At 47.1% G+C, this 26924-nt stretch overlaps 1 protein-coding gene across 1 annotated transcript in view; it reads left to right on the top strand.

Moving 5' to 3' along the window:
- CIDEA (cell death inducing DFFA like effector a) overlaps positions 1-26924 on the top strand; it is a 135575-nt gene that overhangs the window by 74985 nt on the left and 33666 nt on the right. Inside the window, exon 4 of the mRNA XM_085606066.1 lies at positions 8497-8678. Coding sequence (XP_085462192.1) covers positions 8497-8678 — 182 coding nt within the window. The remainder of the gene's footprint in view (positions 1-8496; positions 8679-26924) is intronic.

Raw genomic sequence — 26924 nt, 5'->3', positions numbered from 1 at the left:
CCTCATACACCCACTTGCACACCCATGCAATCACTCACACACCCACGTACTCTTCCATAGAGCCACTCATAACCCATCAAGCCATTCACACAGCCACTCTTACCAATACACCTACGCACACAGCCCTCACTCACCCATACAGTCTCTAAACAGAGCCATTCACTCACCCATACAGCGACTGTCACACACCCATACAGCCACTCACACACCCATACAGCCACTCACACACCCATACAGCCACTCACACACCCATTCACACACCCACTTACATACCTATTCACACATCCATACAAGCACTCACACATCCACTCACTAACCCATACAGCCACTCACTCACCCATATAGCCTTATGCACATCCAGTCACTCACCCATACAGCCACTCACTCACCCATAGAGCCACTCACTCACCCATACAGCCACTCACACACCCATACAGCCACTCACACACTCATACAGCCACTCGCACACCCTCTCACACACAGATGCACAGTCACACAGCCACTCCCATAATATGTTCGAAATAATATTACTCATTAGTAGTGCACAAAGTATACTAATTTAACTTTTGTAGTACCTTAGTATATGTGTTTAACACTCATAAACGTTTAGAAAATACTTTCAGTCACTAGATGTCATCAGTCATGTAATTTACAGGTCATCAGTGATGTCATTGACCATGTCATGAGTGTGTAATATGTGAGGCCATAAGTGGTGCGTTGTGGATATGTAAGTTATAGTTAGCTCAGGTAACCATAGCTGCTGAATTTCATTGGTTTTGTACGAATGACATCCGAGCCTAACTATAACGTCCCTGTAACCATTGTTTTTTCCAGTGAATTTCTAATGTTTTTTTAAATTCTATTTCCTAACTATAACGTTCTTGTAACCTTTGTTTTAAAAAAATATATATATTTCCTTCCTTGTGTGTGTATGCCTATCGGTGCCTAATCGTGGGCAGTGGCGTATTGGGCACCACAACGCTGGGCGCCCGTAGTATCCAAAAGAACTCCTTTTCCATACACAAAGGAAGGTCGGCATTCAAAGTGTGCATAGGTCCAATTTAATGCTTGGTTTCAGCACAAAATAATGACGGCCGCATTTTGGCAACTTAGTTGTCTTTGTCAGCATAATACACAAGTCAATAGGAGGCAGTGTTTGTCATGCATAAAGTCCATACAACATTTTATAATTGCTATTGTTATGTGTAATTACATCTCCCGAAATTATCAGTGCGGTAACATATGTGCAGCTGGGATATGTCGTTGGCTGTTCTAATTACAAAGACAGCGAACCAGGTGCATGTAAAATCAAGACCATGCGCAACGGTCACTCCGGGCATAGGACAATATGCACCGCTGAGAACATGCAGGTGTCAAACCTGAGAGCAAAACTGTATATCTGAGGCACACCTCATCTTTACAGATATTTTGTATACACAGACATGTTCATGCTGCGGGCTGCTTCAGCAGTGGTATCTGCTTTATAACATTATGGCCGCTGCATTCACAGTGTGGAAACATGTTCGTCTACACTGATCATCACCGCTCAGCCGTTGTTGTACTGTCCATCCAGGTAAGAAAAGTGTATGTATAAATCAAAACAAGGGGTCATTGTTCCTAAAAGAGAGGACAAGAGTGTCAGTCTAGTAAATGGGTAGAAGAGTCAGCTTGGCTCTCACTTGTTGCCCTCACACATCCCAAAGGATGTCATGCTTCATCATAGGATGGTTGCTCCTCGTCGGTTGGGCACTGCAATGCCCTACGGGTCCCCCGAAGGGTTGCTTTTTCAAAAATCTTTAGACTTTTCACCTTGTGATTCTTGTGAGGTAGTGCTCATAGAGCGATGAGTGAGTATAAAAATCACTAGAGGATATCAGTGCTACGTCAATTTAATAAATGGATTCCTCTGTCGAGTAAAAACCAAAAGGTTGAGGCTACTAAAGGGCTGTAATGGCCCTAAAGAGCTGGGTTTAATATATGTGAATAAAGTTTTAGATTTATTGGTTCGACATGTTTCACGTCCTTTGTGGTCTCAGCAGGAGATCCTTGACGCTTCTTCAGGCCCAGGAGAAGAAAGTAGGAAGTAGGAGTGTGTTTAGGGTGGCCTCCCAAAAATAAAGTAGTGCCACTTACTAGATCCTTATTATAGTGATCCAATCCAGAACGACAAAAAAGGTAGAGAGGGAAACAAAGAGCATATAAAACAATATTTTTCATGTATCTGGCGTACAAACCGTTAACATTGATTACTGTAAGGGTAACAAAATGGGAACATAAACTATTGAGAAATAGAGCAAGTGAAATTCACTGTTGTTGCAAGTCCCATAAATGGCAAACCATTTTGTCTGATAATGATTAACACAACCTAAAGTAGGGGAGTACTCTTACCTCAATAGATTTGGAGGCAGTCCCCCTGGATCAAACGAGAGGGTGCTCTATCATCAACCACTGTGACAGAGAACACGGAGCGGAGTTAAAAATTGCTGATGACTTGAGTTTAGGCATATAGTTGTATAGTGTGTTCCATAATGAAAAGTACTCCCGGTTTTGGTGAAAGCTACAAAGAGCCGCACCTACCCATCCTCACGTCTGCCTGTAAGTGGTCAGGGACGGGATGGTTTCAAGATATGTAATCCGTTGCAGCTTGATAGAATCTCTTCCGGGTCAAAGCTGGAAGTGTGTTGACGTCATGTACGTGAGTTGAGTCACTAGGGTGTCGACGACTGCCATCTTTGGAGGGTGAAGATGCAGTGAAAGGGGCATCTATCCTTTGAGGGCTGGTGAGCATGCCCACTTACAGAGAAAGAAGTGTGTATAAGTGGTAATTCTCTGTAAGAACTCCTTATAGAGGTGGGTAAAGGGCCTATGCATGATGTGATATCAATATGATGGTACTCTAAGGGCCTATATATGTAAGGGGAAACTAGTCATCTAAGTATTATTCTCAACATCTATCCTGACTGTATGTATATAATAACAGTGGAAAAAAAGAGCAGTTTAACCGCTGTGTATATAGAAAGGTGTAAATCGGAAGCCTTGGATGTAAAGTGGAAGCCTTGGTGAGTCTGTCTGGTGATGGGAAAGTCAAGATAAAGGCATCTCATGGTCAAGAGAAGTCCTAGTTAGTGGTCAGTGTTGCAATGGACTATATGAGAAAATTGACAATTGCTGTCCAGTCTGTGATGCATCAGATAGATGAAGGCAGTATGGAATTTTATTGTAGCTCAATCCATGGGATGTCATTGTTCAGACAGTGTACATGTGTGAGGAGGCGGAACACCCATTGCTGTTCCTTCTTAAATAGAGTGGATATATTCCAAGTAGGGTTTGCCTCCAGAATGCTCCAGGTTATGTTGTCTGCTGTGTGTTGGGAATTAATATAATGATTACACATCTTGTGCGCGCTACAAACGCAGCGTATTGTGCTTTTTATGTTCACTGATCCTGATTTTGACCGATCTAGTTGTCATCCCCACATAATGTAAGTTGCAGGGGCACGTACTTTGTTCTATGTTCTATACACTGTTCTTTGTGTTACAGTTAGTGTATGTTCATGCCTGGCAGTCTATATAGCTATGCGTTAATACCGCAGCGGGCTATTAAAATGCTCCCTCCAGACTGGAACAATCTCGTTTCCCTGCCCGCGCTAGTGCGGGCAGGGAAACTACTGTGTCCCGGCAGTGGGCTCCCTGAGACACAGTAAGTGACAGCCTTGGGGGATGAGCATCCCAGAGCCTTTTTTAAGGCTCTGGGAGGTCATTAGATTTCATCTACAGGGGATGGGATCCCCAGTGTCTCCTTAGGCTCCAGGAAGGGGGCTACACCCCCTCCCCTTCAATAAAATACCTGGCCCCGGGGGTAGGGTCCCAGGGCCCAAAATGGGCTCAAAGAGGTGAGCATGACCATGACATGTTTTCTTGTTTGCTTTTTTGCTGCGATCCAGTGAGAGTCCCTTGGGATAGCGGCAGAAGCTGATGTTGACCACCGGCTGCTATCCCCTCTACCCCCTGTTACTTGAGGACATAGACTAAGTCCCCAAGCCCTGTAATGACTGGCAGCCACATTTTTATGTTACTAGCAGCCAATCGGAGCGCTCGCTCCCGCAGGAGTCTGACTCCAGGGGGGGGGGGTTCGAAATGGCCCAAGACAAAAAAGCTCCCTGGGACAATCAAAAGGCTCTAATTTTTTTTAATTGGGTTCAGGGGACTCTCGTGAGTCTGCACTGTGTACTTATAGTTAGTATCTTGTTTCCATTGAAAATACCTAATATTGTGTTGCTGATTACTTAGACATTGTTTGACGCATCACCATTAAACTTTCCGAAAAATTGCTACTTGCCCATGGAAAATTTCAGGGTGATCTGCCACTTCAAACCCAGTCCGTCACACACGTTTTGTGTAACATTGCTTTTTGAAATAACCAGGCCATTGGTATACATGATGTCTCAAGGGCCCCCAAACAAGTACCCTGCAAAATGCATTGACTGCTAGCATAAGCATGGCAAATATCTGAACACCTGTGTTCTCTCCTTTTAAGTTATTTAACCAATTTTCATTGATGCAACTGTTTTTCTACAGCCTTCATCTCTGCAAAAGCTGGTTGTCTTACAGGCTTTGTGAGTGCAATATCTAATATCTAAAACATGAGCGAGAGAGACCTACATGCATGTGCTGTGTGTGTATGCGGTGTGCTTCTAGACCACCGCCCGGGTGCAACGTATAGCAACTGCTTCAAAAGAATATTTCAAACATGGCACTCCAGTGGTACGGCAAATGTATTGAATAGATTTGTCGTACCACGGAAGTGCCATCTAAGCCTGGTGCATAGGAGTGAAGTCACGTCGGAACCTGCCATAAACAGCAATGGCAGACTTCAAAGAAGATGCCTCTGGAGAAGACAATGAAGGAGTCCGGTGGAATCCAAGAGTAGATGGTCGGAGGTGACCAGGAGGCCTCGGAAGCACAAGGCCCACCGATGTCTGGAGGTTCTGAAGAGTCAACAGTGACCTTGTTGCTGCAGCTGTGAGGACCAGGTGACGCTGAGGAAGAACAGGAGCCATTCACGAACTGTCCCACGTTGGATGTCAGTGTATATGTGGTCGGTCTCCGGCGGGAGCACTAACAAGCCTTGGTAGCTGCAACTGGTGTGGAAGACAAAAAAGGAGCAACGTTGGATCCAGCAAGGTCCAACGGACTCACCAACAGCAGGAGAGTCAGAGCAGGCCCTGAGCAAGCAGGGGAGCCCACTGAAGAAAAGGAAGACCGTTGAGCGAACCTACATCCCGAAGGCACAGTAGTCGCAAGAGGACCTCAGGCAGCTCACCAAAGATGAAGGCCCACGATGCAAGGACTGCAGGGAGGATGTTGATCTTCAGAAAGTGAGGTGTTGAAGGCTGGAGCTTCTAGCAGCCTGAAGATCTCTGGAGTGCAGAGCCAACCAGCCTTGGCAACAGCAAGTCAACGCGGTGCACAGGGGTTTAGTTCCAGCGGTTCCGACGAGGGATACTGGCCTCAAAATTGCAGAGAGGGCCGGTCAGGCCTCGAGGGAGTTGCAGAACCACCACCTGTGTTGCTGAGCCTCAGGAAGTTCATAGGACTACAGGAGCAGCAGACCGGTCAACTTTGTTGTGGTGCCTGCAGATCCAGGGGAGTGACTCCTTCACTCTAAGGCAGATTTCTTCGGGTGTCCTTGATGCTCACAGGTTTTTGGAAGAACCTGGATGAAGCACAGACACAGACGACAAGGAAGACTTGAAGAACAGCGAGGCAAGGAGCAGCAGGAGTCTTCCTTGATGCATTCTTGGTTCCAGTCGAAGACCAAGTGTCCAGACAATTGAAGAGTGATGTAGTTTCAGAGTTGTTTTGTCCCACAATGAATCTAAGGACCCACCCACAAGGGAGCCCTTAAGTTCCCTGATGAAAGGGTTTGAACAACACGGGGTCCCTCCCAGATTGGTGCTGTGCAGAGGGGAGCACTGCTAATCAGTGCTTAAGTGCTTGCACTCTCTACCCTAAACATGGTAACATTGGCTTAACCACAATGGGCATATTTAATTTACTTGCAATTCCTTAGTAAAGTGCACTACATGTGTCCAGGGCCTGTAAATTACTTGCTACTAGTGGCCTGCAGCACTCATTGTGTCACCAACTTCCGTAGCCCTCAAACCATGGCTCAGACCTGACATTGCAGGGTCTGTATGTGCAGTTATACACTGCCACTTCGACCTGGCAAAATAAACCTCTTGACAGGCCTAAACCTTCCCTTTTGATACATATAAGTCACCACTGTATGATCCACAGATCAAGGTGCAATGTAGGTAAAAGGCAGGACATGTCCTTTTACATTTTATGTGTCTTGGTAGTGAAAGTCTCCCAATTTCATTTATCACTACATCAAGACCTGTCTCTTCCATATGATAACATTGAGATTACTTTATAACATATTTTAAGAGTAATTCCCAATCGACGTTTCAAGTTTAGTGTCACTGGACTCACAATTTATAATCACAACTCATGGTGATGTTGGATTTTAAATGACAGTTTAGCAAATGAAAGTTGGCATTTACTTACTTTAGCCATTTGGTGCCTGCTACCCGTCTCTGTTCTTTCTGGGTTGGATGACAGCTGGGCTTTGTGAATTCCCCCTAGACAGCCACACACAAAGGGAGCTGCGGTGTGTTTTGATTGGCCTTCCTGGGAGATGAGAGGGAGGAGCTGGGCACAGTCTCACACTTACACCTGCATAGGCTTGTCCTGTCCCCAGGCAAAGGGCTGCATATCCCCCTGTAGTGAGTCTGGAGCCAGGGCAGGTAGAGAGGACCTCTGTGCACTTCAAAGATTTCTTTGAAGTCTCCCCCACTTCAAAGGCAGAACTGGATATAAGTACTCAGCCTCTGACACCATATCTTCAGTGCACTTTACTTCCTGTGACCACTCTTCCAGGAAGAAGTGGGACTGCTGTGCTTCTCAAGGACTGCCACTCTGCTGTGCTGTTGTTTGCTGAACTCCTGCTTTGCTGTTGTGCCCTGTTGCTCTTTCTCCCTGTATGAGAAGGACTGGACTGCATCACTTGAACTCAGAGTGATTACAAGGGCTTTCTGGCTTGCCTCCTGTTTTTAAGTCTCAGGGACACAAAAGACTTACAACCCTCCGGCTTCAACACTTGGACTCTACTGCTTGTGAATCTGACCTGCCAAGTGGTGGCACCTCAGTCCTGGACTCTTGGAAGTGGACCTTAGCTGCAAGAGCAGAATTGACAGAAATACAAAGGTTAAAGTGACCTTAAAGTAAGGAGTGGTAATCATATTTTATTTAGCATTTAAAAAAACAGAAATTCACTGAAAAAACTATAGGTTAGTGACGTTCAAGTTGGGTGAAAATGTCAGTTTAAACATAACATTTTTAACTGAAAATAACGGAAATTCAATAGTTATAGTTATTTCAAGTAACTATAATTCGCACCCTCACCATGCATTACTTATGACCGCTCATATTGCATCACGCATGACCTATTCTGTCGCTCTATTGATAACATCAATACAGCATCCGAAATTGTCATTGATGGCAAATCTGTGAATGGTGGAGGGTGATGGTTATAGTTACTTAAAATACTATAACTGCTGAATTTCAGTGGTTGAGTTAGTCTAAAATGTTAGGTTTAAACGGACAATTTCACTTTACCATAGCGTTACTTTAATCTTTAGTTTTATTTTCAGTGGATATATACATATATATATCACTATAGTGTAACAATCCCCTTTGATTACGCTACAATTCCCTAAGAAGCCTAAGCCCACTCTTTAAGTTGCTAGAAATTGTTGGGTACAATTCCGCTGAGTGTTTATGATCCAATGTGCTCTAAAGTGCACTATTCACTACATATGTTCCTAATAATGACTCCCCATATTTCCCTTTGTACAAGAACAGGAAAGGAAGCCCCATGCTCTCAAAATGCCTCTGCCCTATCCCACTGAAATGTCACACCGCTTCATAAACCTAGGTCTTTTGTGCATATGGTGAACGATAAAGAATGAACAGGGAGGGATTGGAGTTTTGAATGTAGGATAGTGGCAGATGATGTGAAAAGAATTGAAATTAGAAGGCTCGGCCTTGTGATACGGGGAATAGACTTCAATCCAGGAGGGGGAAGACAAATAAGTGGGAGATGTAGATTTAATGCAATGCACAGTCCTATTGACCACAACTCCATTTAGCCTGATATTGGTAACCACCATGGCCTCTGATCTCATGATGGACAATTTTGTGATAACTTACTCTGTGACGTTTAATAGCGTTTTCATTAATTCATGTTTATATTTTGTTTTCCATGCCAGCACATTGTACACGGATTATACATATTTATATGATAGTCTTGAGTTTATTTACAATGTCTTCTGCATTTTACTCTTTAGAGGTATTTTCAGTACATGCTCAAGCCTAGCGATTATTAGGATTCCCTTTGATATGTATCTTTTTCTTTTTTTTTTTTTCAATTCAGGGAAGAAACAGCAAGTTTTCTTTAGCGAATCAAAAGAAAAGAGGCATTGCGAAAATTACCCTCGATTTGTATAAACTAAATCCGAAAGATTTTATTGGCTGTTTGAACATCAGAGCAACTTTTTATGAAATGTATTCTGTATCGTATGACATCCAATGCATGGGGGCAAGAAGAGTACTTCGGTGAGTATTTATCTCCTGGTCTTATACCATTGAGATGTTCCACAATGAGATGAAAATGGCTTCACAGCCACGATAAGCGTTCATTGGGCACATAACTACTTTCCTTCAAGACTTGCTACCTTTGTTTTTTTTAAGCTATATTGACAATTCTTTTGTGATGTTGATTTTAATGCTGGGTGTGGAGATGAGGCTTGGTTCTCATTTATTTCTTAGCTGGTGTCATTAATTCGACCTGTTTGTGAAGCCTGGGTGATCAAATGGCCATGTGCTCTCCACTATGTAGTATAGCCATGTCTACTTTAAGAGGAAGTTGGTAAGCTGGCCCAGATCTCCTACATGATAACTCTTAAGCTTGCCACAAATTCTGTTTGCCCACAAACAAAATGTAGAAAATTGACCCACTGGAAATGTTTTAACAGCAGGCTTTGCACTATTGCACTGTTATCATAAAGATGAATGTTTTTCCCGTTGCCAGTCATATTAGTGTGAATTTGGACACAGCACTTTTTTTTCTGCATAGCAGTTTGATCAAATGTAGTGTGGTGCATGTCTGCAAACGTCTGTCATTACTTTTTCTGCTTAATGATTCTTCGGTATTCACTTTGATGATATTTAATACATAATATGTGCATGCCTTGATACTAAGAAATTTAAAATGTGGATGGATTATAGAATAGTTCAAATGGGATGAAAATATGTTATTGAATGTTGAGCATTCCAACAACTCTGGTGGTCTTGAATCTTGACCTTAGATGATATTGAACAGGCGGAAGACTTCTTTGGATGACTATCCACTCTTACCTTTTGTTCAAAATATTAAGCCGTTTGAATGTCAATATTTTCTGGCATGTTAACTCTAAATTTCTAGCTATGGCTCAGTTAATTTGCTTATCAGGTTTATTAATAATTTCTGTTTCTCTTGGTTAGCGTTACCTCCTCATGCTGTGCGGTGACTTCACTTGATGAGAAGCACACCCTGTTTCTAAAGACTAATGCTTTTAATAAGAAAAGCTTCTACCTCAAGCCCCTTCCTTTTTGTCTTAAAAGAAGCTGTCCCCACCCCCCCACAAGGCCCACTACTCAAACTCCCTATTTTTCACCTGAAACAGAATGATCCGGGGGAAAAAGTATTGCTTTGCTCATGGCACATTAGTACCCCTTCGTAAGAATGATATGTCATTTCTGCACCTTCCCAAAGTAGATCACATATTCGCTAGTTTAATAGGGCAGTCTTGGACTATTTATCTCCATCTGATGCGGTTGATTAAAAGGAGTGTAAACTGCTCAACCCTTATTGTATGATTTTCAAACTATCTCTGCAGTACTACAGAATGGCAAAGACATTCAATAGTTGCAGACCCAGAAGATGCAATCCATAGTCCTATTTTTTTTACTTTTATTTCCTTTTTTTTGTATTTTCAGAACCACAAACCAACATCAACTCAAACATTGAGCACTTCCATCCGTGTAACCACTGTTTACTCAATTTAAATCGCAATCATGGGAGTCCCTCTAGCATCCAGTCCACCACACCAATATTTCAGTGACACACTCAGCTACCAAACCCTCCATTGATATTCATCTGCCACATATCCTCTGGAGAATATCCATATTGGCAGCTCATGTAAGGCCAAATTACTGTTGCCAGGGTCCCCATATCATTTTTTATTTTAACTATCACAGCCAACAAACTGACATTCAACTGTTACCCCTCTCTCAAAAAGTTTAGCAATAAAATGAAGAGTTAAGATTGACTAACATTTCCTGAAACATTGGGACCAACATCATTTTCAATAAAGGTAGATTGCTATATTAAACAGGCCTTTGCCACAAAGCAGAATGCTAGCAGATGATGGTCAAAGGTCATTAGGGCTCGCGGTCTGGAAGAATTATCTGAAGTCACAGGAAAAAAAGCATTTCTGAGCAAGATGTCTCCATCAGGTGGATGGGTGGGCAAGAAATGAGGTTGATTGATTACAACTAAGATGCTGATGCAGACAGTACAAGCCGACCAAGGAAGTAGGATTGCTGCAGGATTCAGTTTTTGTGGTATTATATAAGGTAGATGTTTCAATGACATTATTGTGGCTAGGATAAAGCCCATCTAAAATAGTCCAATCGAGAAAACAGTCATTATGTTTGTGACACTAAGTGAGAAGCCCTGTTTCCTGGGGAGATGGGCTAGCCTTGGAACACTTCTTTCCCATTAGGTCTGCTTAATTTGTGGTGGAAAACAGAATAAATACTTACATTTTTTGACTGGGTATCATCCGTGTAGTGATAGTTGATGAGTAGTAACTAAAGATGAGAATTGTTTCTAGTCACTAAATTAATTGGGTGCACAGTGTCAGAGGTCCCAATGCATGCAGAGAAGGGTGTGTCCATCGTCAGACACACTTAAAAACAGAATATGCAAAATAGTAACATTCAGCGGTAAATCCCAGGACTCAGGAAATCAACCCATCCATAGGTCTCTTTTCATATTGGTTCCTCTACAGAAAACAATGACGCTTCACTAGCTCAACCCATCATATGGCTGACACATTCCCCTCCTCTCTTCAAATTGACTGTCCGCTTGCACAGCCTATTTATGAAGTACTAGGAAACTTGTAACAACAGATGTCTGCTTAGCTCCAGGAGTACCGGGCCTTTTCTTTATCAACGTTAATTTAGATGCATCCCCAGACACTAAAACCCTTGAAGTCCTTGTGCTCAGTCTCATTTTCCTCTTTGGTGAATAATCATTTTTATGTCACTCAGCTGGCCATGTTCTAAGCCAGATACTAAAGTAGTGAGGTAAAGCACCCATGAACCCAACCTTAATTGCAGAGTTCCAGGGTGGTGGTCAGGGCTCAAATTGCATTGCAGTACCTACTCAGCTGTGGCCAGGACTAGTAATGGCGAATCACACCCGTGCTTGGGCCCCTTTAGACCCTTGGGCATGGCAGGGACTTTGCAGGAAGGAAGGTACCTTACACACCACCCATATGTGGGACTGGTGGGCACCTCCCTAGCTAAAAGTGATTCTTCTTGGGTGGCGAGGTGTAGGGGGGAAAGGGAGGAGGGGGTGGGAGGAGAGAGTGAGAGAGAGACTGAGACTGAGACTCTCTGCATCTTTAGGGCTTAATTAATCCATTTAGAACTCCCACCAATATCCCCTACGACATCAAAGTACAAATAATCCCAAAGCAAGAGTAGTTCTGGCTAAAGACAGCTGCACAGGTGCTACCTCCACACGGTAATAGTGGTCTGCACTCAACCCTCTAATAGGCACACTACTCCAAAACCATAATTACATTAAATCAGAAAAACACACAAAAGGGAGTGCCTCAAGAAACCAACAATTGTATTTTAGAGTTTCTTCTCTTTGTTTCTTCTCTCCTTCTTTCATGAAGTACACATAATTCAATGGTGTCAATATCAAAGTACTCTTCTCCAATATCAAAATATCATGGGAGGCGCGTGGTATGAAGTTTCAAAAAAATATATATTTATCCAACTGGCAGTCGTTAGTAGGTAAATATAGTTAGGGCCTAGTTTCCATAGGAAAATCCTTTTTAGGTCTCGCCTGATGCAGCGCATGCGCTGCTCTGGCCGAGACATTTAGTCAGTGGCATTTCGAAGTGCTACCAAACCAAAGGCTTTTCCCCTGCCACCAGCTTGCGATAACGCGCACAAGCGCGCGCGCCTCGCTTCACCCCTCCAGGTGCTTCTCTGTCCTGTTCTCCTTCTTTGCGCCCCTCCCTCTCTCCACCCACAACCCGCCCTTTACCTTCTTTACTCCTCCCACCTGTCTCTGTTCCCTCCCCTTTCTCTTCTTCACGTCCTTCCATCTGTCTCCCCGTTCCCCTCCCACAGTTCCTCTGTGACACTCGTGCTCTCCTTTCTCATGCACCTTGGCTCCTCCCCTCTATGCCTCACCTTCATCTTCTCCCGTCTTTCCCTCCTATGCCCTCCTTGCTCTCAGTTCCAGCGCCGTTGGGCCTTGCCCTCGCGCCCCCGTGTTTCACTCACAATGTTTCCTGTTAGTTCTTCTCGCGCGCCTGTCTGCCGCCGTCCAGCTTTCTTACTTCCTGTTTCTCATGCCTCACAGCATAATTCTTGTTTTATCGTGGTAGCAGTTTGTACAAATTACGGATAAGTAGCTGCGCATTTTCAATCTTCAGATTGGTCCTGCTAAAGCGCGCCTAATGTGACACAGTCCACCTTTTTTTATTATCGATAACGTCCTCATTGGCAGTCATATGATCGGCGTGGTTTGGTGCGTTGCTCCATGCACTCTTTGCAGTGCATGTTTCATACATATCGTATTTCTTTCTGTCCATTGACCTTTTGTGTTTGCTGCCTTGCTCAGCTGGGTCATTCTTGAGTGTTATGCACTCGTTGTTCAGTGGTGAATACATCGTGGATGTAGTTTCGGGAATCAGTTCACAAGGGAATTATTGGTTATTGTCATCAAATAACGACAGTTGTATATGCCCATGGTGCCGTTTGTGGCTGCGTTGAGCTTCGTTCTTTCCGCTCTGTTGTAGACTGGAGCATGCGTGGCTGCAAGTGTGGGTGTAGAGTGTGGTCCGCGGGGTAAAGAGGGGAAGTTTAGCTTCACTTTCATACATTGATGCAGTGATGAGAGAGTAGCACATCCATACTTATCTTTTATTTGCACCTTATTCATTAGCCTCCTGATGGTCACAATTGGGAGTTTTGGACACCCAAAGGACCGTATTTTTATAGGCAGTCTCCAAAAGTGTAATGTTATTTACTTAAGACCACATTGGTCGGCGGGCTTAATTTCTAAAACACTTGTGCCTTCCGGTAGCAGACATCACGTCAAGTATAGCACCTGAGGGCCGTGTTTAAGATGAGCTGTTCAGCTGTGTTGAAGTTATTATTGAGATATTTAGACGGGCAGACGTTACAGTAACATAGGGTCTGTAACTTTAACTGTTTTAATCCCCAGTACCAGCATCACTCTGGACCACCACAGCATCACTCTGCAGCGCCACAGCAATGGTCAGCACCACCACAGCAATGGTCAGCACCACCACAGCATCACTCAGGGCCAGCACAAAATCACTCAACGCCACCACAGCATCAGTCAGCACCACCACAGCGCCACTCGGGGCCACCACAACATCACTCAGCACCACCACAGCATCACTCAGCACCACCATAGCATCACTCAGGGCCACCACAGCATCAGTCAATATCACCACAGCATCAGTAGGCAGCACCACATCATCACTCCGCACCACCACATCATCACTCCGCACCACCACATCATCACTCCGCACCACCACATCATCACTCCGCACCACCACATCATCACTCCGCACCACCACATCATCACTCCGCACCACCACATCATCACTCCGCGCCACCACAGCATCACTCAGGGCCACCACAGCATCACTCAGGGCCACCACAGCATCACTCAGGGCCACCACAGCATCACTCAGGGCCACCACAGCATCACTCAGGGCCACCACAGCATCACTCAACGACACCACAGCACCTTTTTTGTTTTGCTTTGGTCCCGTTTGTTGAATCTTCACGATTTTTTTTAAAACTAATTTGACGCTCACTTCAGCTGCTGTCTGTAATGTTTCGGGGTGATCTGTGAAGTGCGGTTTGAGAAAAATAATTTTCCCCATGTTAGAAAAAGCATTTCCCCCCCTCCCCAGAGACCACCACCTTAAAAATAAAAAGACGAGCTCGGGGACCACCACCTCGCTGGGGATTGTTTATTTAAGATCTGGGGGCTCCCACCTCCTCCCCCATCCCCCTGAGATCACAACCTCATTGAGGCTACAATTAACATTAAAGGGGGATCACTAGCCCCTTTGGATCTCACCTGCGGACCCCATTTCTCACCAGGATATGCAACTACGGAGATCAAGGGGGTGAGGCTATCACCCCAGCACTAAAAGCACCCCTGCTATCCCGCCTTTTGGACGATGCACTACCTGGACTTGGGGTCACTATCCCCTTTGGATCTCACCAGTGCTTGGGGACCCCATTTCCCACCAGGATATGTGTCAGGAGGCGCAACAGCAGAACGGAGCACAAGGTGGCGTGGCCATCACCCCAACGTTGAAAGCGCTGCTGCGATTCCGCCGTGCGGGACAATACGCTACCTAGACTTGGGGTCACTAGCCCCTTTGGACCTCACATGTGCTTGCGGACCCCATTTCCCACCAGGATATGCGCCAGGAAGTGCGACTGCAAAGCGTAGCCCAAGGGGGCAGGGCCATCACCCCAGTGCTAAAAGCACATCTGATATCCACTGTCCATCAGATGAGGAGGCCCCAAATTTAAGAGCCATTAATGAAAAATGTAAGCTTAAGCGGCAGGTATTCCAATTTCTCTAATATTTATTTACACCACAGTTATTTCTATATACCATTCTGATCTGGGATGCTCGGTGGAGAACAGACAGCGGGTACCCATGTAAGGTGAAACAGAAATGCCACATCTGCCAGTTCAACACACGGTTGCCTCAATTTATTGACCCGGTTCTTTCCCCTGGGAGGCTATTCTGAGAGAGGTGGAATAAGAAAGGGTGCGGACCTAGTGCACCCCATGTCCCATACCCTGTTGAGATCAGGAGACCTTCCTCATGCCCCTCAATAATACACTCTGGCCTCACAATAGTGGAGGTTTGCAAGTGACCTGAGAGAGGCAATTCACGTGGGGAGGGCATAGGGGGAGGTTGATGAGAGAGGAGCAAATTAAAAAGCAAGTGCGGGCTCCCACGCTTGTTTTGAAAGGGGCCGGGGCATTCCATAAAAAAGAGGAGGGGGCGCACAGACCACCCATCCTGAGGCTCTTTGAGCACCACCACCTCCCCGGGACTTTTTATTTTCATATTGGAGAGGGGGCTGCGCTGACCACCCTCCATAGGCTCAAATAAGCCTGGGGACCACCACCTCCCTGGGGCTTATTTTATTAAGAGGCAGGGTGTACAGACCCCCCAGCCCTGGAGACCAGCACCTATCCGGGCTACATATTAAATTCCTGGGGGTCCTCACGGATGACCCCTTGGCACCACCACTTCCCCGGGGCTTAAAATAAAATACTTTGGGGGCCGCACAGACCCCTCAAGCCCTGAGGACCACTACCCTTGCGGGGCTCACTTAAATATGGAGCGGGGCACATGACCCCCCCGCACCCTGGGGAGCACCGCCTCCCCAGAGCTTTCTTTTTATTTAGAAGAGCAGACAACCACTACCTCCCTGGGGCAGGCCCATGAAAGAAGGGGGACTGCACTGCTGCTCCTAGAGGCAATAATAGCCCTAGGGACTGCCCCCCCCCCCACACTATAGCCGGCTCCAGCTATGTCCCGGGGTGCCCACTCCTGGGACCAAGGGGAAGATTCTCCATAAGGGTTCTGGGGCTGAGCCCCCCTGAAATTATTTCCTTCACATTCCTGTACAAATATTAAATAGATTGATTTATTAAGAGATACGATGGTATCTCTAAACAGATCAATGTATTTAAGTCTGGGCTGTCTGTCCCAGGCTTCCTGACCCGCCTTGCTCTGAATCAGGGAATGGAAGCCAGGCAGTAAATCAACTTTCTGAACTATGACGTACTATGCAGGGCTTACTATTCTAAAGCCTTTCATAATGAATCATTGCCATTGTAGTCTATGGCAGTATTCCCTATAGGTCAGTGACTCGGTCAGCGTCATGATTTGGGGCGTTGGAATCTCTCTTGGTGCGTGAGAGCAGCTGTCTGCTATTCACAGGCATATATCCCACCCTTTCCCATTCATCATATGAAGGAGTGGATGCAAGCACCGTGCATGTGTTTTGGTGCCTTGTCCTCTTTAAGGGTGTTAGAATGCTAATCTTCTATTATGTATTTGGCTCTGAGAACCGTCTCCACGCCACCCTTCCCCACTGTGACACCCCAGGCCCTAGCAGCATGTTGCTGGCTCCGTTAGAAGTGGAGCTGCAGCATTTGCCCCCCGTGAAATGGATGAAAAAGACAAGCATGCCAGTGTTCTTGTTCCCTTGTGAAGTTGATACAAATATCCGAGTCACGGGCAAAGACCAGATATGTGCTTACAATTGACAGTTATCTGATGTATGACATTTAAAATGGCCGGATCTTCATGCCCTTAACAATATTAATGCCAAAAAACATGGGTTGATTTATGAACAAGGAGTGTTACAAACGTTAAGGCAAAATGTGTGTCTGTATATATATATATGGGTGTGTTTGTGTGTGTATATGTGTGTGTATGTATATACACATATATCACCATAGTCTCAAGTTTGTGGGTGTTCACCACTTGGCAGTGTCTTCCCCCATGGTGTACACCCACAGCCTAGATAAAATGGGAAAATCCACCCACGTGGTGTATTTTGAGTAATGGTAATTACCCGTAAAAGTAAGAGCCACCTGTGCAAATCTGAAGATTCTACAAATGGCATCTAGATTTTGTTGATGTAGATGAAACTTTGTGTACTTAATTTTCATTTAGATACTCCACTTTTGGCCTACAGTTTACTATAAAATATTAGCCTGAATCTCTCTGGTGGACGTGGGTTCTGTTTTCTTCCACTCTCTCTGTTGGATACTTATTCACAAAGGGGTCCTACCCTTAGGTAGGGACCATCACTCTCCTTGTGCGGTTTTGTATGACATTATAGTCGTTGCGCGCTCTATTTGCCAAGGACCAGTGCTTTAAATGGGCCGGTACTGTCCAGTACGGAGTACCGGCACTATTTTAGTTTGAGAGTGAGAGTACTGCCACTTCTCAAGAGAAAGGCAATAATTTTAATTGGAGCGTACCGGCACTTCTCAGAAACAAGCAGGTACCTGCACTTCTATTTTTCCATTTGAAGCACTGCCAAGGACTCGCCTTGCATTCCCAGGGGGCAGGCCCAGTTATGCAAATCTTACTTTGGATGAAGAAATCGACACCGAACAAGGATGCCCATATGCTGTTTGCCTCACCGCTTGTTGCCTTTAGCACATATGCTAATACCCGAGGCGCAACTAGAGCCAAATTTCAGGGGGGGGGGCTAGAACAAATTTCGGGGGGAGCTGAATCTTTAAGCAATAGGCATAGTGGAGTAGATTTGGGGGGGGTTGAATCTTTAACCAATAGGCAGAGTGGAGCTGCAGGGGCTCTTAGAAGGGGTGAAACAGCAAGGCCTCATTAACATGCAAATGGCCTTTTAAAGACCCGTGAAGTGCTCGGGTGCGACTGTGTGGGTGCCCGGGAAGCTGTCTCATCCCGGGATGCCACACACGACGGGGGGGGGGGGGGGGGGGGGGGGGGCTGAAGCCCTTTGAGTCCAATGGGTGTTGCGCGCCTGGCTAATACCACCCAAAACGATTAGTATCCTAGTATCTGTGTTTTCCTAAGCACTGGCTGTCATTGACTTTAGTTTGTAGTTCGGTAGAGTACCACGGTGGTATTTGTTGAGTTACTATTCGTGTTGAAAGCAGAGAGGTGCTGCTTGACATAATCAAACTTAAGTGTTCGAGCTAATTTGCCTGTAGGTTTGTGTTCGGAAATGATTTTAGACTCAATGTAGGGTCGCGCGGATTACCTTGATATGCTTGCTTTCTTTAGTTTTTTTTGTTGGTTTCTTGAAGGTATGGCAGTCATTCAACCCCCTTCTCTGCGGTGCCTTCTGTAGCTGCGCACATTTTCTTCACCAATTGATTTATCACTTTCTTACTGCCAGAGCCTTTCTTCTCGGTATGTGGCAGGAGGCCCCCCTATTTGATCAGCAAACCGAGGAAGTGCTTCAAGCGGGCCCAGTGCACTTCCTGGCCATATGTGAAGCATCAGATCACCATTCAAACTATCAACAACAACCAGCCCGGCATCTCCACCGCTGCTAAAAATGCTGCGCACGCCCTGAGCAGTTGTCGTGTAATGTGCAGCTGCTCTGCACTTGAGACAAGTCAATCTGCACCTGTCACCCCCGCATTCTTCCTGGCAACAAACGCCACGAGGCGCAGGGCAAAGATTCTCTGTTGCTGCTGGAAAACGAAAGGCAACGAAGTTAGCGTTGCTGCCTTCGCTACATAATGTTCTTTGTTGGCACATCTGTTGCAGGTTTCCTTGATGCAAGATACGAAACCAGACATTGTAGAAAGTAAAGTGAACGCGCATTGGCATGGCCAATAGGCCTGGCATGTTATAAGTGAATGCGATCTTTGTTATAATGGTTGTATGTTTTGTCAAATTGGGAGTGCGGGCACAGATTGCCCCCATGGCCTGCAGCCAGTGAACAAGGGGAGGAGGCACCCAAAGTGGGCCAAGCAAGTGGGCCTGCAGTTCAAACGGTAGTCCACAGAGCTCAGCTCTGCCCAAGGGTCAGCCATTTTATTTACAGAGCCAAGAAGTGAGAGAAGAAGCCTGAAGATCACCGCTTTGCTACAGCCTTTCTTCTTACCTTTTATACATTGCATAGTCATGGTGGGCTATTCATGTCATGGTGGGCTTGGAATCACTTGACTAAATGGGAGTGGCCAACTCAACAAGCGAAATAAAGGGCTATCATGTTCAGGCTCCTTAGGTTCCAGGTTACACACAAGTTCCCTTGAACCCACTCCATGCCTGTTTTCCAGTGGAGCTGGTACGAGCTGTAGTCACTCGGCTGGAGTATGAGTGTTTAATAACGTGTACTTTCAACTAGATTGTCATGGAGCCTCCCCAGGTGCTTTTGATCAAGGGTTACTACTATGCATGTTGCAAATTCACAATTTTATTATGCAGCTAAACGATAAACTTGCAAGCTTCGTAACTGCATATTTGTACTACTTTTGCTAGCATTCAGTTCTTCGGCATTAAGAAAGCCCATTCTCCTATCAAGCCCGTTAGGGAAACATGTGACATTTGTAGATCACGGCAGACCTGAATTTAGCATTTAGCTGTGCATCTTCACAAAAAAATGAATGCTGCGTTTGCTTCACAATATAAGAATTGAAAAGGAATAATAACACGAGGATAAGTAAAAATCAACACGGTACACAAAACAAGAGTGTTCTGCATTTTTAAAACTACATTTACTGCCATCACCAACAGCTGCTCAACGACACCACATTACAGTGACCCGAAGGTCATCAGAGGAAGTGATGTGCAAGTGTTCACATTTGTATAGTTTGCTTTACAAATGAAGCAGTTCCAGTGTCATTTATCTGTTCCTGTTTTCTTGCACAGTGGTACATGTGAATCTCCACGGCCACACTTTAAGCGCTGTGCTGCTTGTACCAGAATACAAAGTAAAATAAAAACTGAACTGGAGGAACTATGTACATCAGATACCAATTCACATGCTCTAATGTAATTAATATGTGGCTTAATGAAGTCCAAGAGAGCCTGAGAGAAGCTCCAACAGGGCCTCGGGAGTCCAGGTGGAGTGGCCATTTTCCTTGTCTAATCGCTCTCGGAAAAGTCTTAACTCCAACAATGAATGAACTTCCCAGGCGTACACTAGGTCTCCTTTTCTAAGAGGATCAAAATAAGCTGGTCAATTGAAAAAATATTACTAGCCTCTAGTCAGCTTTCTTGTTGAGAGCATTTGTTTGCATACCCTCTAGAAGGATCTGCTAATAAAGTAGTAATCGGACCTTCCTCCTAGCATGTTAGTGGGTTCCTTGGCCTGATTTGGATGGCTTTAGCCTCATACACTGGTGGGATGTCTCAGTCCGTGGACTCTGTATCTGGTGTAATCGATGCTCCGTTAGTTTTCAGTGATTTTTTTTTTGTAGATCTCCCTGCCCTTAGTTTTCTTGGTCCAGGCCCATTGCTGGCAGGCTTTTGGTGTGCCTGCGTCACAGTCATTACTTTCAAGGTCCTTCATTATTCTTCAAATGGATCTTAAGTACGACGCAAAAGGGACGTTAGACCATTGCTGTCACTCTCAGCAATGGTACAGGATTCTGTAAAGGTCACCACCCTTTGCATTATCTCGTCTCATGGGAGCACTGTGTCTAATATCAGGGATCATCGAAGAATGACAGTGCCAGTTGGTTCAGCCCCAAATCTCTCTCTCCTCCACTGCCCTCATGTCTTTCACTAAGCCACCTACTTGGCCGTGACATCTCAGCTCTTTCTTACTGGCACTAAGGTGAGTGTCATTTCTTTGTCAGGTGGTGCATCAGGTGCATTGATCCTCTGCAGCGGGGGGGGGGGTATAAGTAAAGGTGTCATACAAAATCTTCATTTTGGTCTAGTAGAAATTGTTACAGCCAGTATGCATTCCAAACAAATAACTGTAGTACAGCGAACAGAGAACTGTACATCCACATAGAACTTTACATCCAACACTTGTTTTGTCGTTAGGTAGGCAACACCTCGACTTCTTCAGGGCTGTGGATATTAGGATACATAACTGTAATATTTACAAGTAAATACTCCACACACCAGGATACGTTTCGGCTGAGTTTAATGGAACACCTCATCCATCAAATCTTTCACAGCAGCTGTCCATTTTTTCTTCAACCAAACCCCCACCTTCCATGTTCCACATACCATGGAACTAAATTACCTCAGCATTAAGCTGAGCCAGATATCACACTTCTCCCCTCTTACTTTAGAACATTTCTGTATATACATTGAGAACATATGTAAACAAGCATTTGCAATGCAATAGGTCTCGCATTTGCGAGAGTTTAACCCTTTCGATGCGCATGACGGAGCAGTTCCGTCATGCGCATCGGTCGCGCTGTGCGTATGACGGAACCGCTCCGTCACGGCCCCGCCCACGCAACGAACCTTCAGCACGGCTCGGTAATCCGCGCCACGCTGAAGGGTTTAAGCTATTGGCATTGTAATGAAAATGCCTTTTATTTATCTGTTTTTCTAATTAACACATAAATAAAAGGCATTGTCATTTACAATGCCAATAGCTCAAACTTGTAAATGCAAGACCTATTCAAACAAGACCAAAATATACACCTATAGAGGTTAAAGGCCTCTCCTGTTGATAGGAGTGATGGATGTAGTAGTACAACATGGCAACACAGAGGCACCAGCCTAGATCCATGTCACAAAGGAAAGCAAGGAGACGCTACTGGGGTTTCACATGGCATAAGATCTAGAACTAGTCTTCTTCGTGCAGACTGTCCAAGCCTGGCAGGTAGACCACATCCTCACATACTTCCTTCAACCATTCCAAGGGCTGGGATACCTAAGGGAGCTCCTGTGAAGCTACGTATCAAGTCAGTCAAACCAACGGCAAATCAGATCTGGAGAATACCATTTCACCTCTGACCTCTGCTAGAATGAGAGTTGAAATAACTCAAACTCCTCAACATGATGGAAAATGTATCCATGCCCATCCTGTGGGTTTTTCCAGTGGTAATCAGGAAGAACCTCAAGCAGCCAGGGGCGATCAGATTGTGTATTGCCATCCACATTCCTAACAGTGCCGTTAGGAGAGAGAAGCATACTACCCAGACCATGTATTATAATAGCGGATCACAAAGGGGTTCTGTGTTTCTCAAAATTTGGCTTTAATGCAGGGTACCATCAGCAGCAACTGAACCTGGAGAGCTGTTCTATCATGACGTTTTCAACACATTTGGGCCTGAGATGATACAAGCATCTCAACTTTGGGATCTGATCGGTAGCCAAGGGGTATCAAAACAGCATTCGAGAGATCCTCTCCAGCTTGCAAGGGGTAATGAACATCAGTGACGACATCCTGATTTATTCATCTATCCTCAAGGACCACCATGGTCACCTGCTCGCCACCCTACAGCGCCTCAGTGATCATGGACTTACCTTGCATCTGGACAAGTGTTCGTTCTTTCAGTCACAGATCGAATTTTTTCGCTATGTCTTCACAGAGGATCGATTAAAAGTCGAAACAAGAAATTCAGAAACCATCCAGCAAACCCCAGCCCCCTGCAATGCAACTGAGGAATGTAGTTTTCTGGGAATGGCCACCTACTGTGGGTGTTTTTTTCCAAACCTAGCAATTTTATCAGAGCTGTCATGTGGGGTTATGGTACTAAGGAAGAGGAAACATTTGAGAGCATCAAGCAGGCCCTACTGACCAGCACTATGATGGCCTACTTTTACTCTGCTAAGGCCAGGAACTGGTTGTCGATGCCACCCCTGATGGCAATGGGGGAGAATAGAATAGAATAGAAAATGTGTAGAAAATGTGTAGACTACATTACATCTAGACATTTTATTGGAAAGTGTGAAAAATTTATGTTTCTCTTCTTCACTAAAAGGTATTAGAACGCAGGCATTACAGTGAACGTAAAATGATATCATGTTTCAGTTACAGTTCTTATAAATCGAACTGAAGCAATCCCTAGTATCAACTCGCTCATGGAGATTTAAAATCAGTCATTCATAGATGCCAACTCTCCAGACTCAGGTGGTAGACTATCAATTTCATAGCTAGTCTCCCGATTCCTGCATGTAAAAACCCAATTTTTCAGCAGGCTTCAGCTGACAGGAACTGGTCTTGTGTGACTTGGAGTATGCACTGCCAGTAACCTGTTCCTGCAGGCCAATGCACAACATGTTTGTCAGGCTCTCTCTGCCTGCCACAGAGTTTTCTCTGTGGTCCTGACAGGCAAGGACAAGCATCGGTAAAAACAATAGATCGCACCTATGCAAGAGCCATTGGCTTTGTCAATGTGTTTTAGATATGTTGTACACCAACGTGGATGCTGTTCAGCATAGTTAAAAGTTTGTTTCTTGGAGTGTTTTAGAGTGGAATGGCGAAGATTGGAGTAGAGTGTCATAGAGTGCAGTTGCATAGAGTATCTGATAGAGACTACTAGCCGTAGATTCCTTCACGTAGAATTATCCCCAGGCGTGAGACTGGATCTGGAAACTTTTGCCACAGCATCCCTGCGCTCCGGGGGGCGGGGCGACACCACGCGACTCTGCCCAGGCGTCGTCCGCGTACGTGACGTCATTGAGGTCACATAAGACCTGCCCCGGCGCGCCTACGTCCGTTTTTTCCTTTTCCGCGTGCAACGCAGATCCGTTCCTTGCTACGGGCCTGTTTAGGGCCCCCTTTCTTCCATTCTTTTTTGGTAGGAACAGTGTGCGAATGCCTTAGGGCTTTAAAACTTGCACGTTTTGTGGGTGTCTTATGTTGGCGACGGACCCTCACCTCATTTGTATGTGGTGTTTGGGGGAGGATCACGGCACCACTGAATGCGTGTCGTGCCAGTAGTTGAAACCAAAGTCGCGGCGGGAGCGCCGCATGAAACTTCTCTCGGCGCGTGTCTCCAGGTTGACGTCCTCCCCTCAGTCTACTTCCGCGGAGGGCTTCAGGTCCGGCCGTGGTCGTCGTCATCGCCTTTCCCCGATGTCCCGTGAGCGTCGCTCTCCGATAGGTAAGTGTCGCAGTTCGTCCCTGGGGGCTGGTTTCCGGCCTACCGGGGGCGTTGTCCTATCCTCCTGGGGCCTCTGCGGATCCCTCGCCTTGCGCAGGGCCCTCTGCGGCACCGCCGGTGGCTCAGGGCCCGACTGAGTCGGATCCAGGCTTGGAGGATGTGGTGCTGTTGGGGTGCGGCTCCTCTGGGGCACCTCCTTCAGGCCACTGCGACTCTGCCTCTCTGCACACTCCTGTGGGGGTCCCTGTGGTGTCGCGTGAGGTCGCTGGGGCTCGGGTCGCATCCCCGAGCCCCTCTCTGTCCCTTAGCAGGGTGGTCCTGACTAAGGCCGAGGTGACGCCGCTACGACACCGGCAGCAGCTGGCCCTGTGGAGCCACAGGGGTCGGTGGACTCTCCTCGAGCGGGACGAGGCCGAGGGCAGACCCCTCGTCCCTCTCTGGGCCCCTCTCGTACCTCCCCAGAGGTGGCTGCCTCGTTGGAGGTTATATCGTCCCTGGCGCCATCACAGGGGTTGCCGGGCGACCATCAACTCCTTCTGGGCCGCACCTGGCAGAGGGCTTCGGGCCCTTCCCCGGGCCCGTCCTGTTCCCCCTCGCAGGTGGTTGCCTCAGCGGGGGTCGAGCCGGCGCCGCTCTGGAGCCGGCGCGGCTCCAGCTCTGCTCCGGTCCCCGCTCCGGTCTCCGGTGCGGGGTGACTTTGAGGTTTCTTCCCCGGTGACGCCAGATGGCGCCGGTCAGGCAGCGGACTCTACGGCTCCACACAGGAGCCGTACTGCGGATTCGTCTTCGGACGCTCCTTCTCCGGAGGCAGACTGCATCTTGGTGTCTTCCTCCCCGGAGACTGGTCGCCGTGTGGTGTCCTTTTCACCGGCGTCAAAGGGCGGTACCCCGCCCTTCCTGGGGCAGAGGTGTTCGTCGGAAGAGCAGCAGGTCCCTCATTCCTGGCTCCTCCTGACTTCCAGGTCTGGGCCTTGCCCGCCCCGCTTAGCCTCGGGGACGGCCACCTTAGTTTGCAGCCGTCGCCCACAGAGGAGCTGCTTTCTCCACCGCGGGGCCCTATGGATGCGGCCTTCACTCACGCGGTGTCCGCGGCTGTGGGCATCCTACGCATGGGTGACCCGGTGGCTCACTTTCCGGCGGACCATCCGTTGGAGGTCCTCCACCAGGGCTCTGGTGGAAGGGAAATCTTGCTTCCCTTCGAAGGTTCGCTCCTTTCCGCCTTGACGGGGGCTTGGAGGCGTCCTGCCTCCGGGGACCCGGTGCCTCCCCATCTTCTGCATCGCCACCTTCCGACGCCGCATGACTCGGTGTGCCTGTCCATTCATCCCTCAGCAGCCAGCCCCCTTTTGCAGACTGCTTTTCCTTCCCTGCCGCCCCTGTTGGCTCCGCCGTCCAGAGAGGCCCGCTCGCTGGATACTTGAGGACGCAATTTTCGCATCGACCTGCTTGGCCCTGCGGGCCCCTAACACCTTGTATGTGCTGGCTAGGGCCTCCTCCTGCTTGTGGGACTCGGCTGAGTCTCTGGGGTCTGTGCGTCCCAGGAGTCTGGCATGGTGGACTTACGGGATCATGCATTGGATGGCTGGGAGCTAGCGGCGTTTATTCTCCGCTTCGCTGTGGACGTCTCTGAGGCGCTGGGCCGGGCCATGGCTTCCTCAGTCGCTCTCTGTCGTCATGCTTGGCTTCGGGACGTCGTCTTCCCCGAAAATATTCGGGAGAGGCTCATTGATCTCCCATTTGATGGCAGTTTGTTGTTCCATGCCCCGGCCGATGCTGCTATCCAGAGGCTCTTGGCAGGGCTCCGTCCTCCTCCTCCTCCTCCTCCTCCTCAGTGACTTCTGAGTTAGGGTTGCTTCTGGGCCTTCTTAGGTCAGCTGTTGTGGTTGTGGAGTGTGTTTATTCTGGCCGTTTAAGTCCTTCCTTGGGACTTTGGCATTGTTGGCTGCTGGACGGCCCCTTTTGTTGTAATGAGTGAGTTCTGCAGGAGTTGTTGCGCAGACTTGGCCCTGAGTTTGGGCCTTCTGCTTTGCTTGGGCTGATGTCAAGCCTGTAGCGGGGGTGTTTTTTTCCCCGTGGTTCTTTTGTTTCTTCCTCTGCTGCGGAAGTTCTTCCAAAGAGGGTTCACGTATCTTGGGACTTCACGTGCCCTATGTAAGGTTATGGTAGCTGTCATATGGCTTGCGCTCTGCTGGAGGGTTCTGGTCGCCTTGGGGTACCTGTTCTCCATGGTGTTTACGTAGGTTGCTTTGCTTCTTGAGGTCGTGTGTGCAGCCACTCGTGGTGGTGGCCGGGCCTCTCCTCCACTCCCTGCCCCCGTTCTGCGGTCTGGGATGTCCATGTGTTCTCCCTTGCCAGGCGTCGCCTACTCGGCTTTCCTGGGGCCGTGGGCTGTTCTTCTTGCTTCTGGCCTTGACTGCCAGCATTGTTCTGGCTGGTAGGCTGCTCTCCATCTGGAATGGGCTCGCCTTCTTCTCCCTAGTTTCCTTGGGCCCTCTAGGCTTCTTCTTCTTCTTCCGTCTTCCTGTCTTGGCATTTGGCGGAAGCTGTGTTGCCTTGTGGGGGAGTGGGGTGCTTCGGCCTCTCCGTCCTTGCCCTTGGTTCCTCTGCTGTGAGTGTACAAGCCTCTTCAGCCTTCTTTCCTACCTACGTCCCCTTTGGGTCGGTGGGGTTCTGCTTGCGGGAGTTCCCTTGGCCGGGCAGGGGCGAGGTTCTACCTGGTCCACAGATCTGGTCCCCTGTGGACTCTCTGTCTGCATTGGCTGGTGGGGTCCTTTCACAGACCCTCCTTCCCAGGGGGTATTGCTAGGGTATCTATTCTACGTGAAGGAATCTGCGGCTAGTAGTCTCTATCAGATGTACAAGTTACTTACCTTTGGTAACGATGTATCTGGTAGAGACGATTCT

The sequence above is a fragment of the Triturus cristatus genome, chromosome 5_1, assembly GCF_964204655.1.
Source record: "Triturus cristatus chromosome 5_1, aTriCri1.1, whole genome shotgun sequence".
Taxonomy (NCBI): domain Eukaryota; kingdom Metazoa; phylum Chordata; class Amphibia; order Caudata; family Salamandridae; genus Triturus; species Triturus cristatus.
This window is presented reverse-complemented; position numbering and strand designations above follow the sequence as displayed.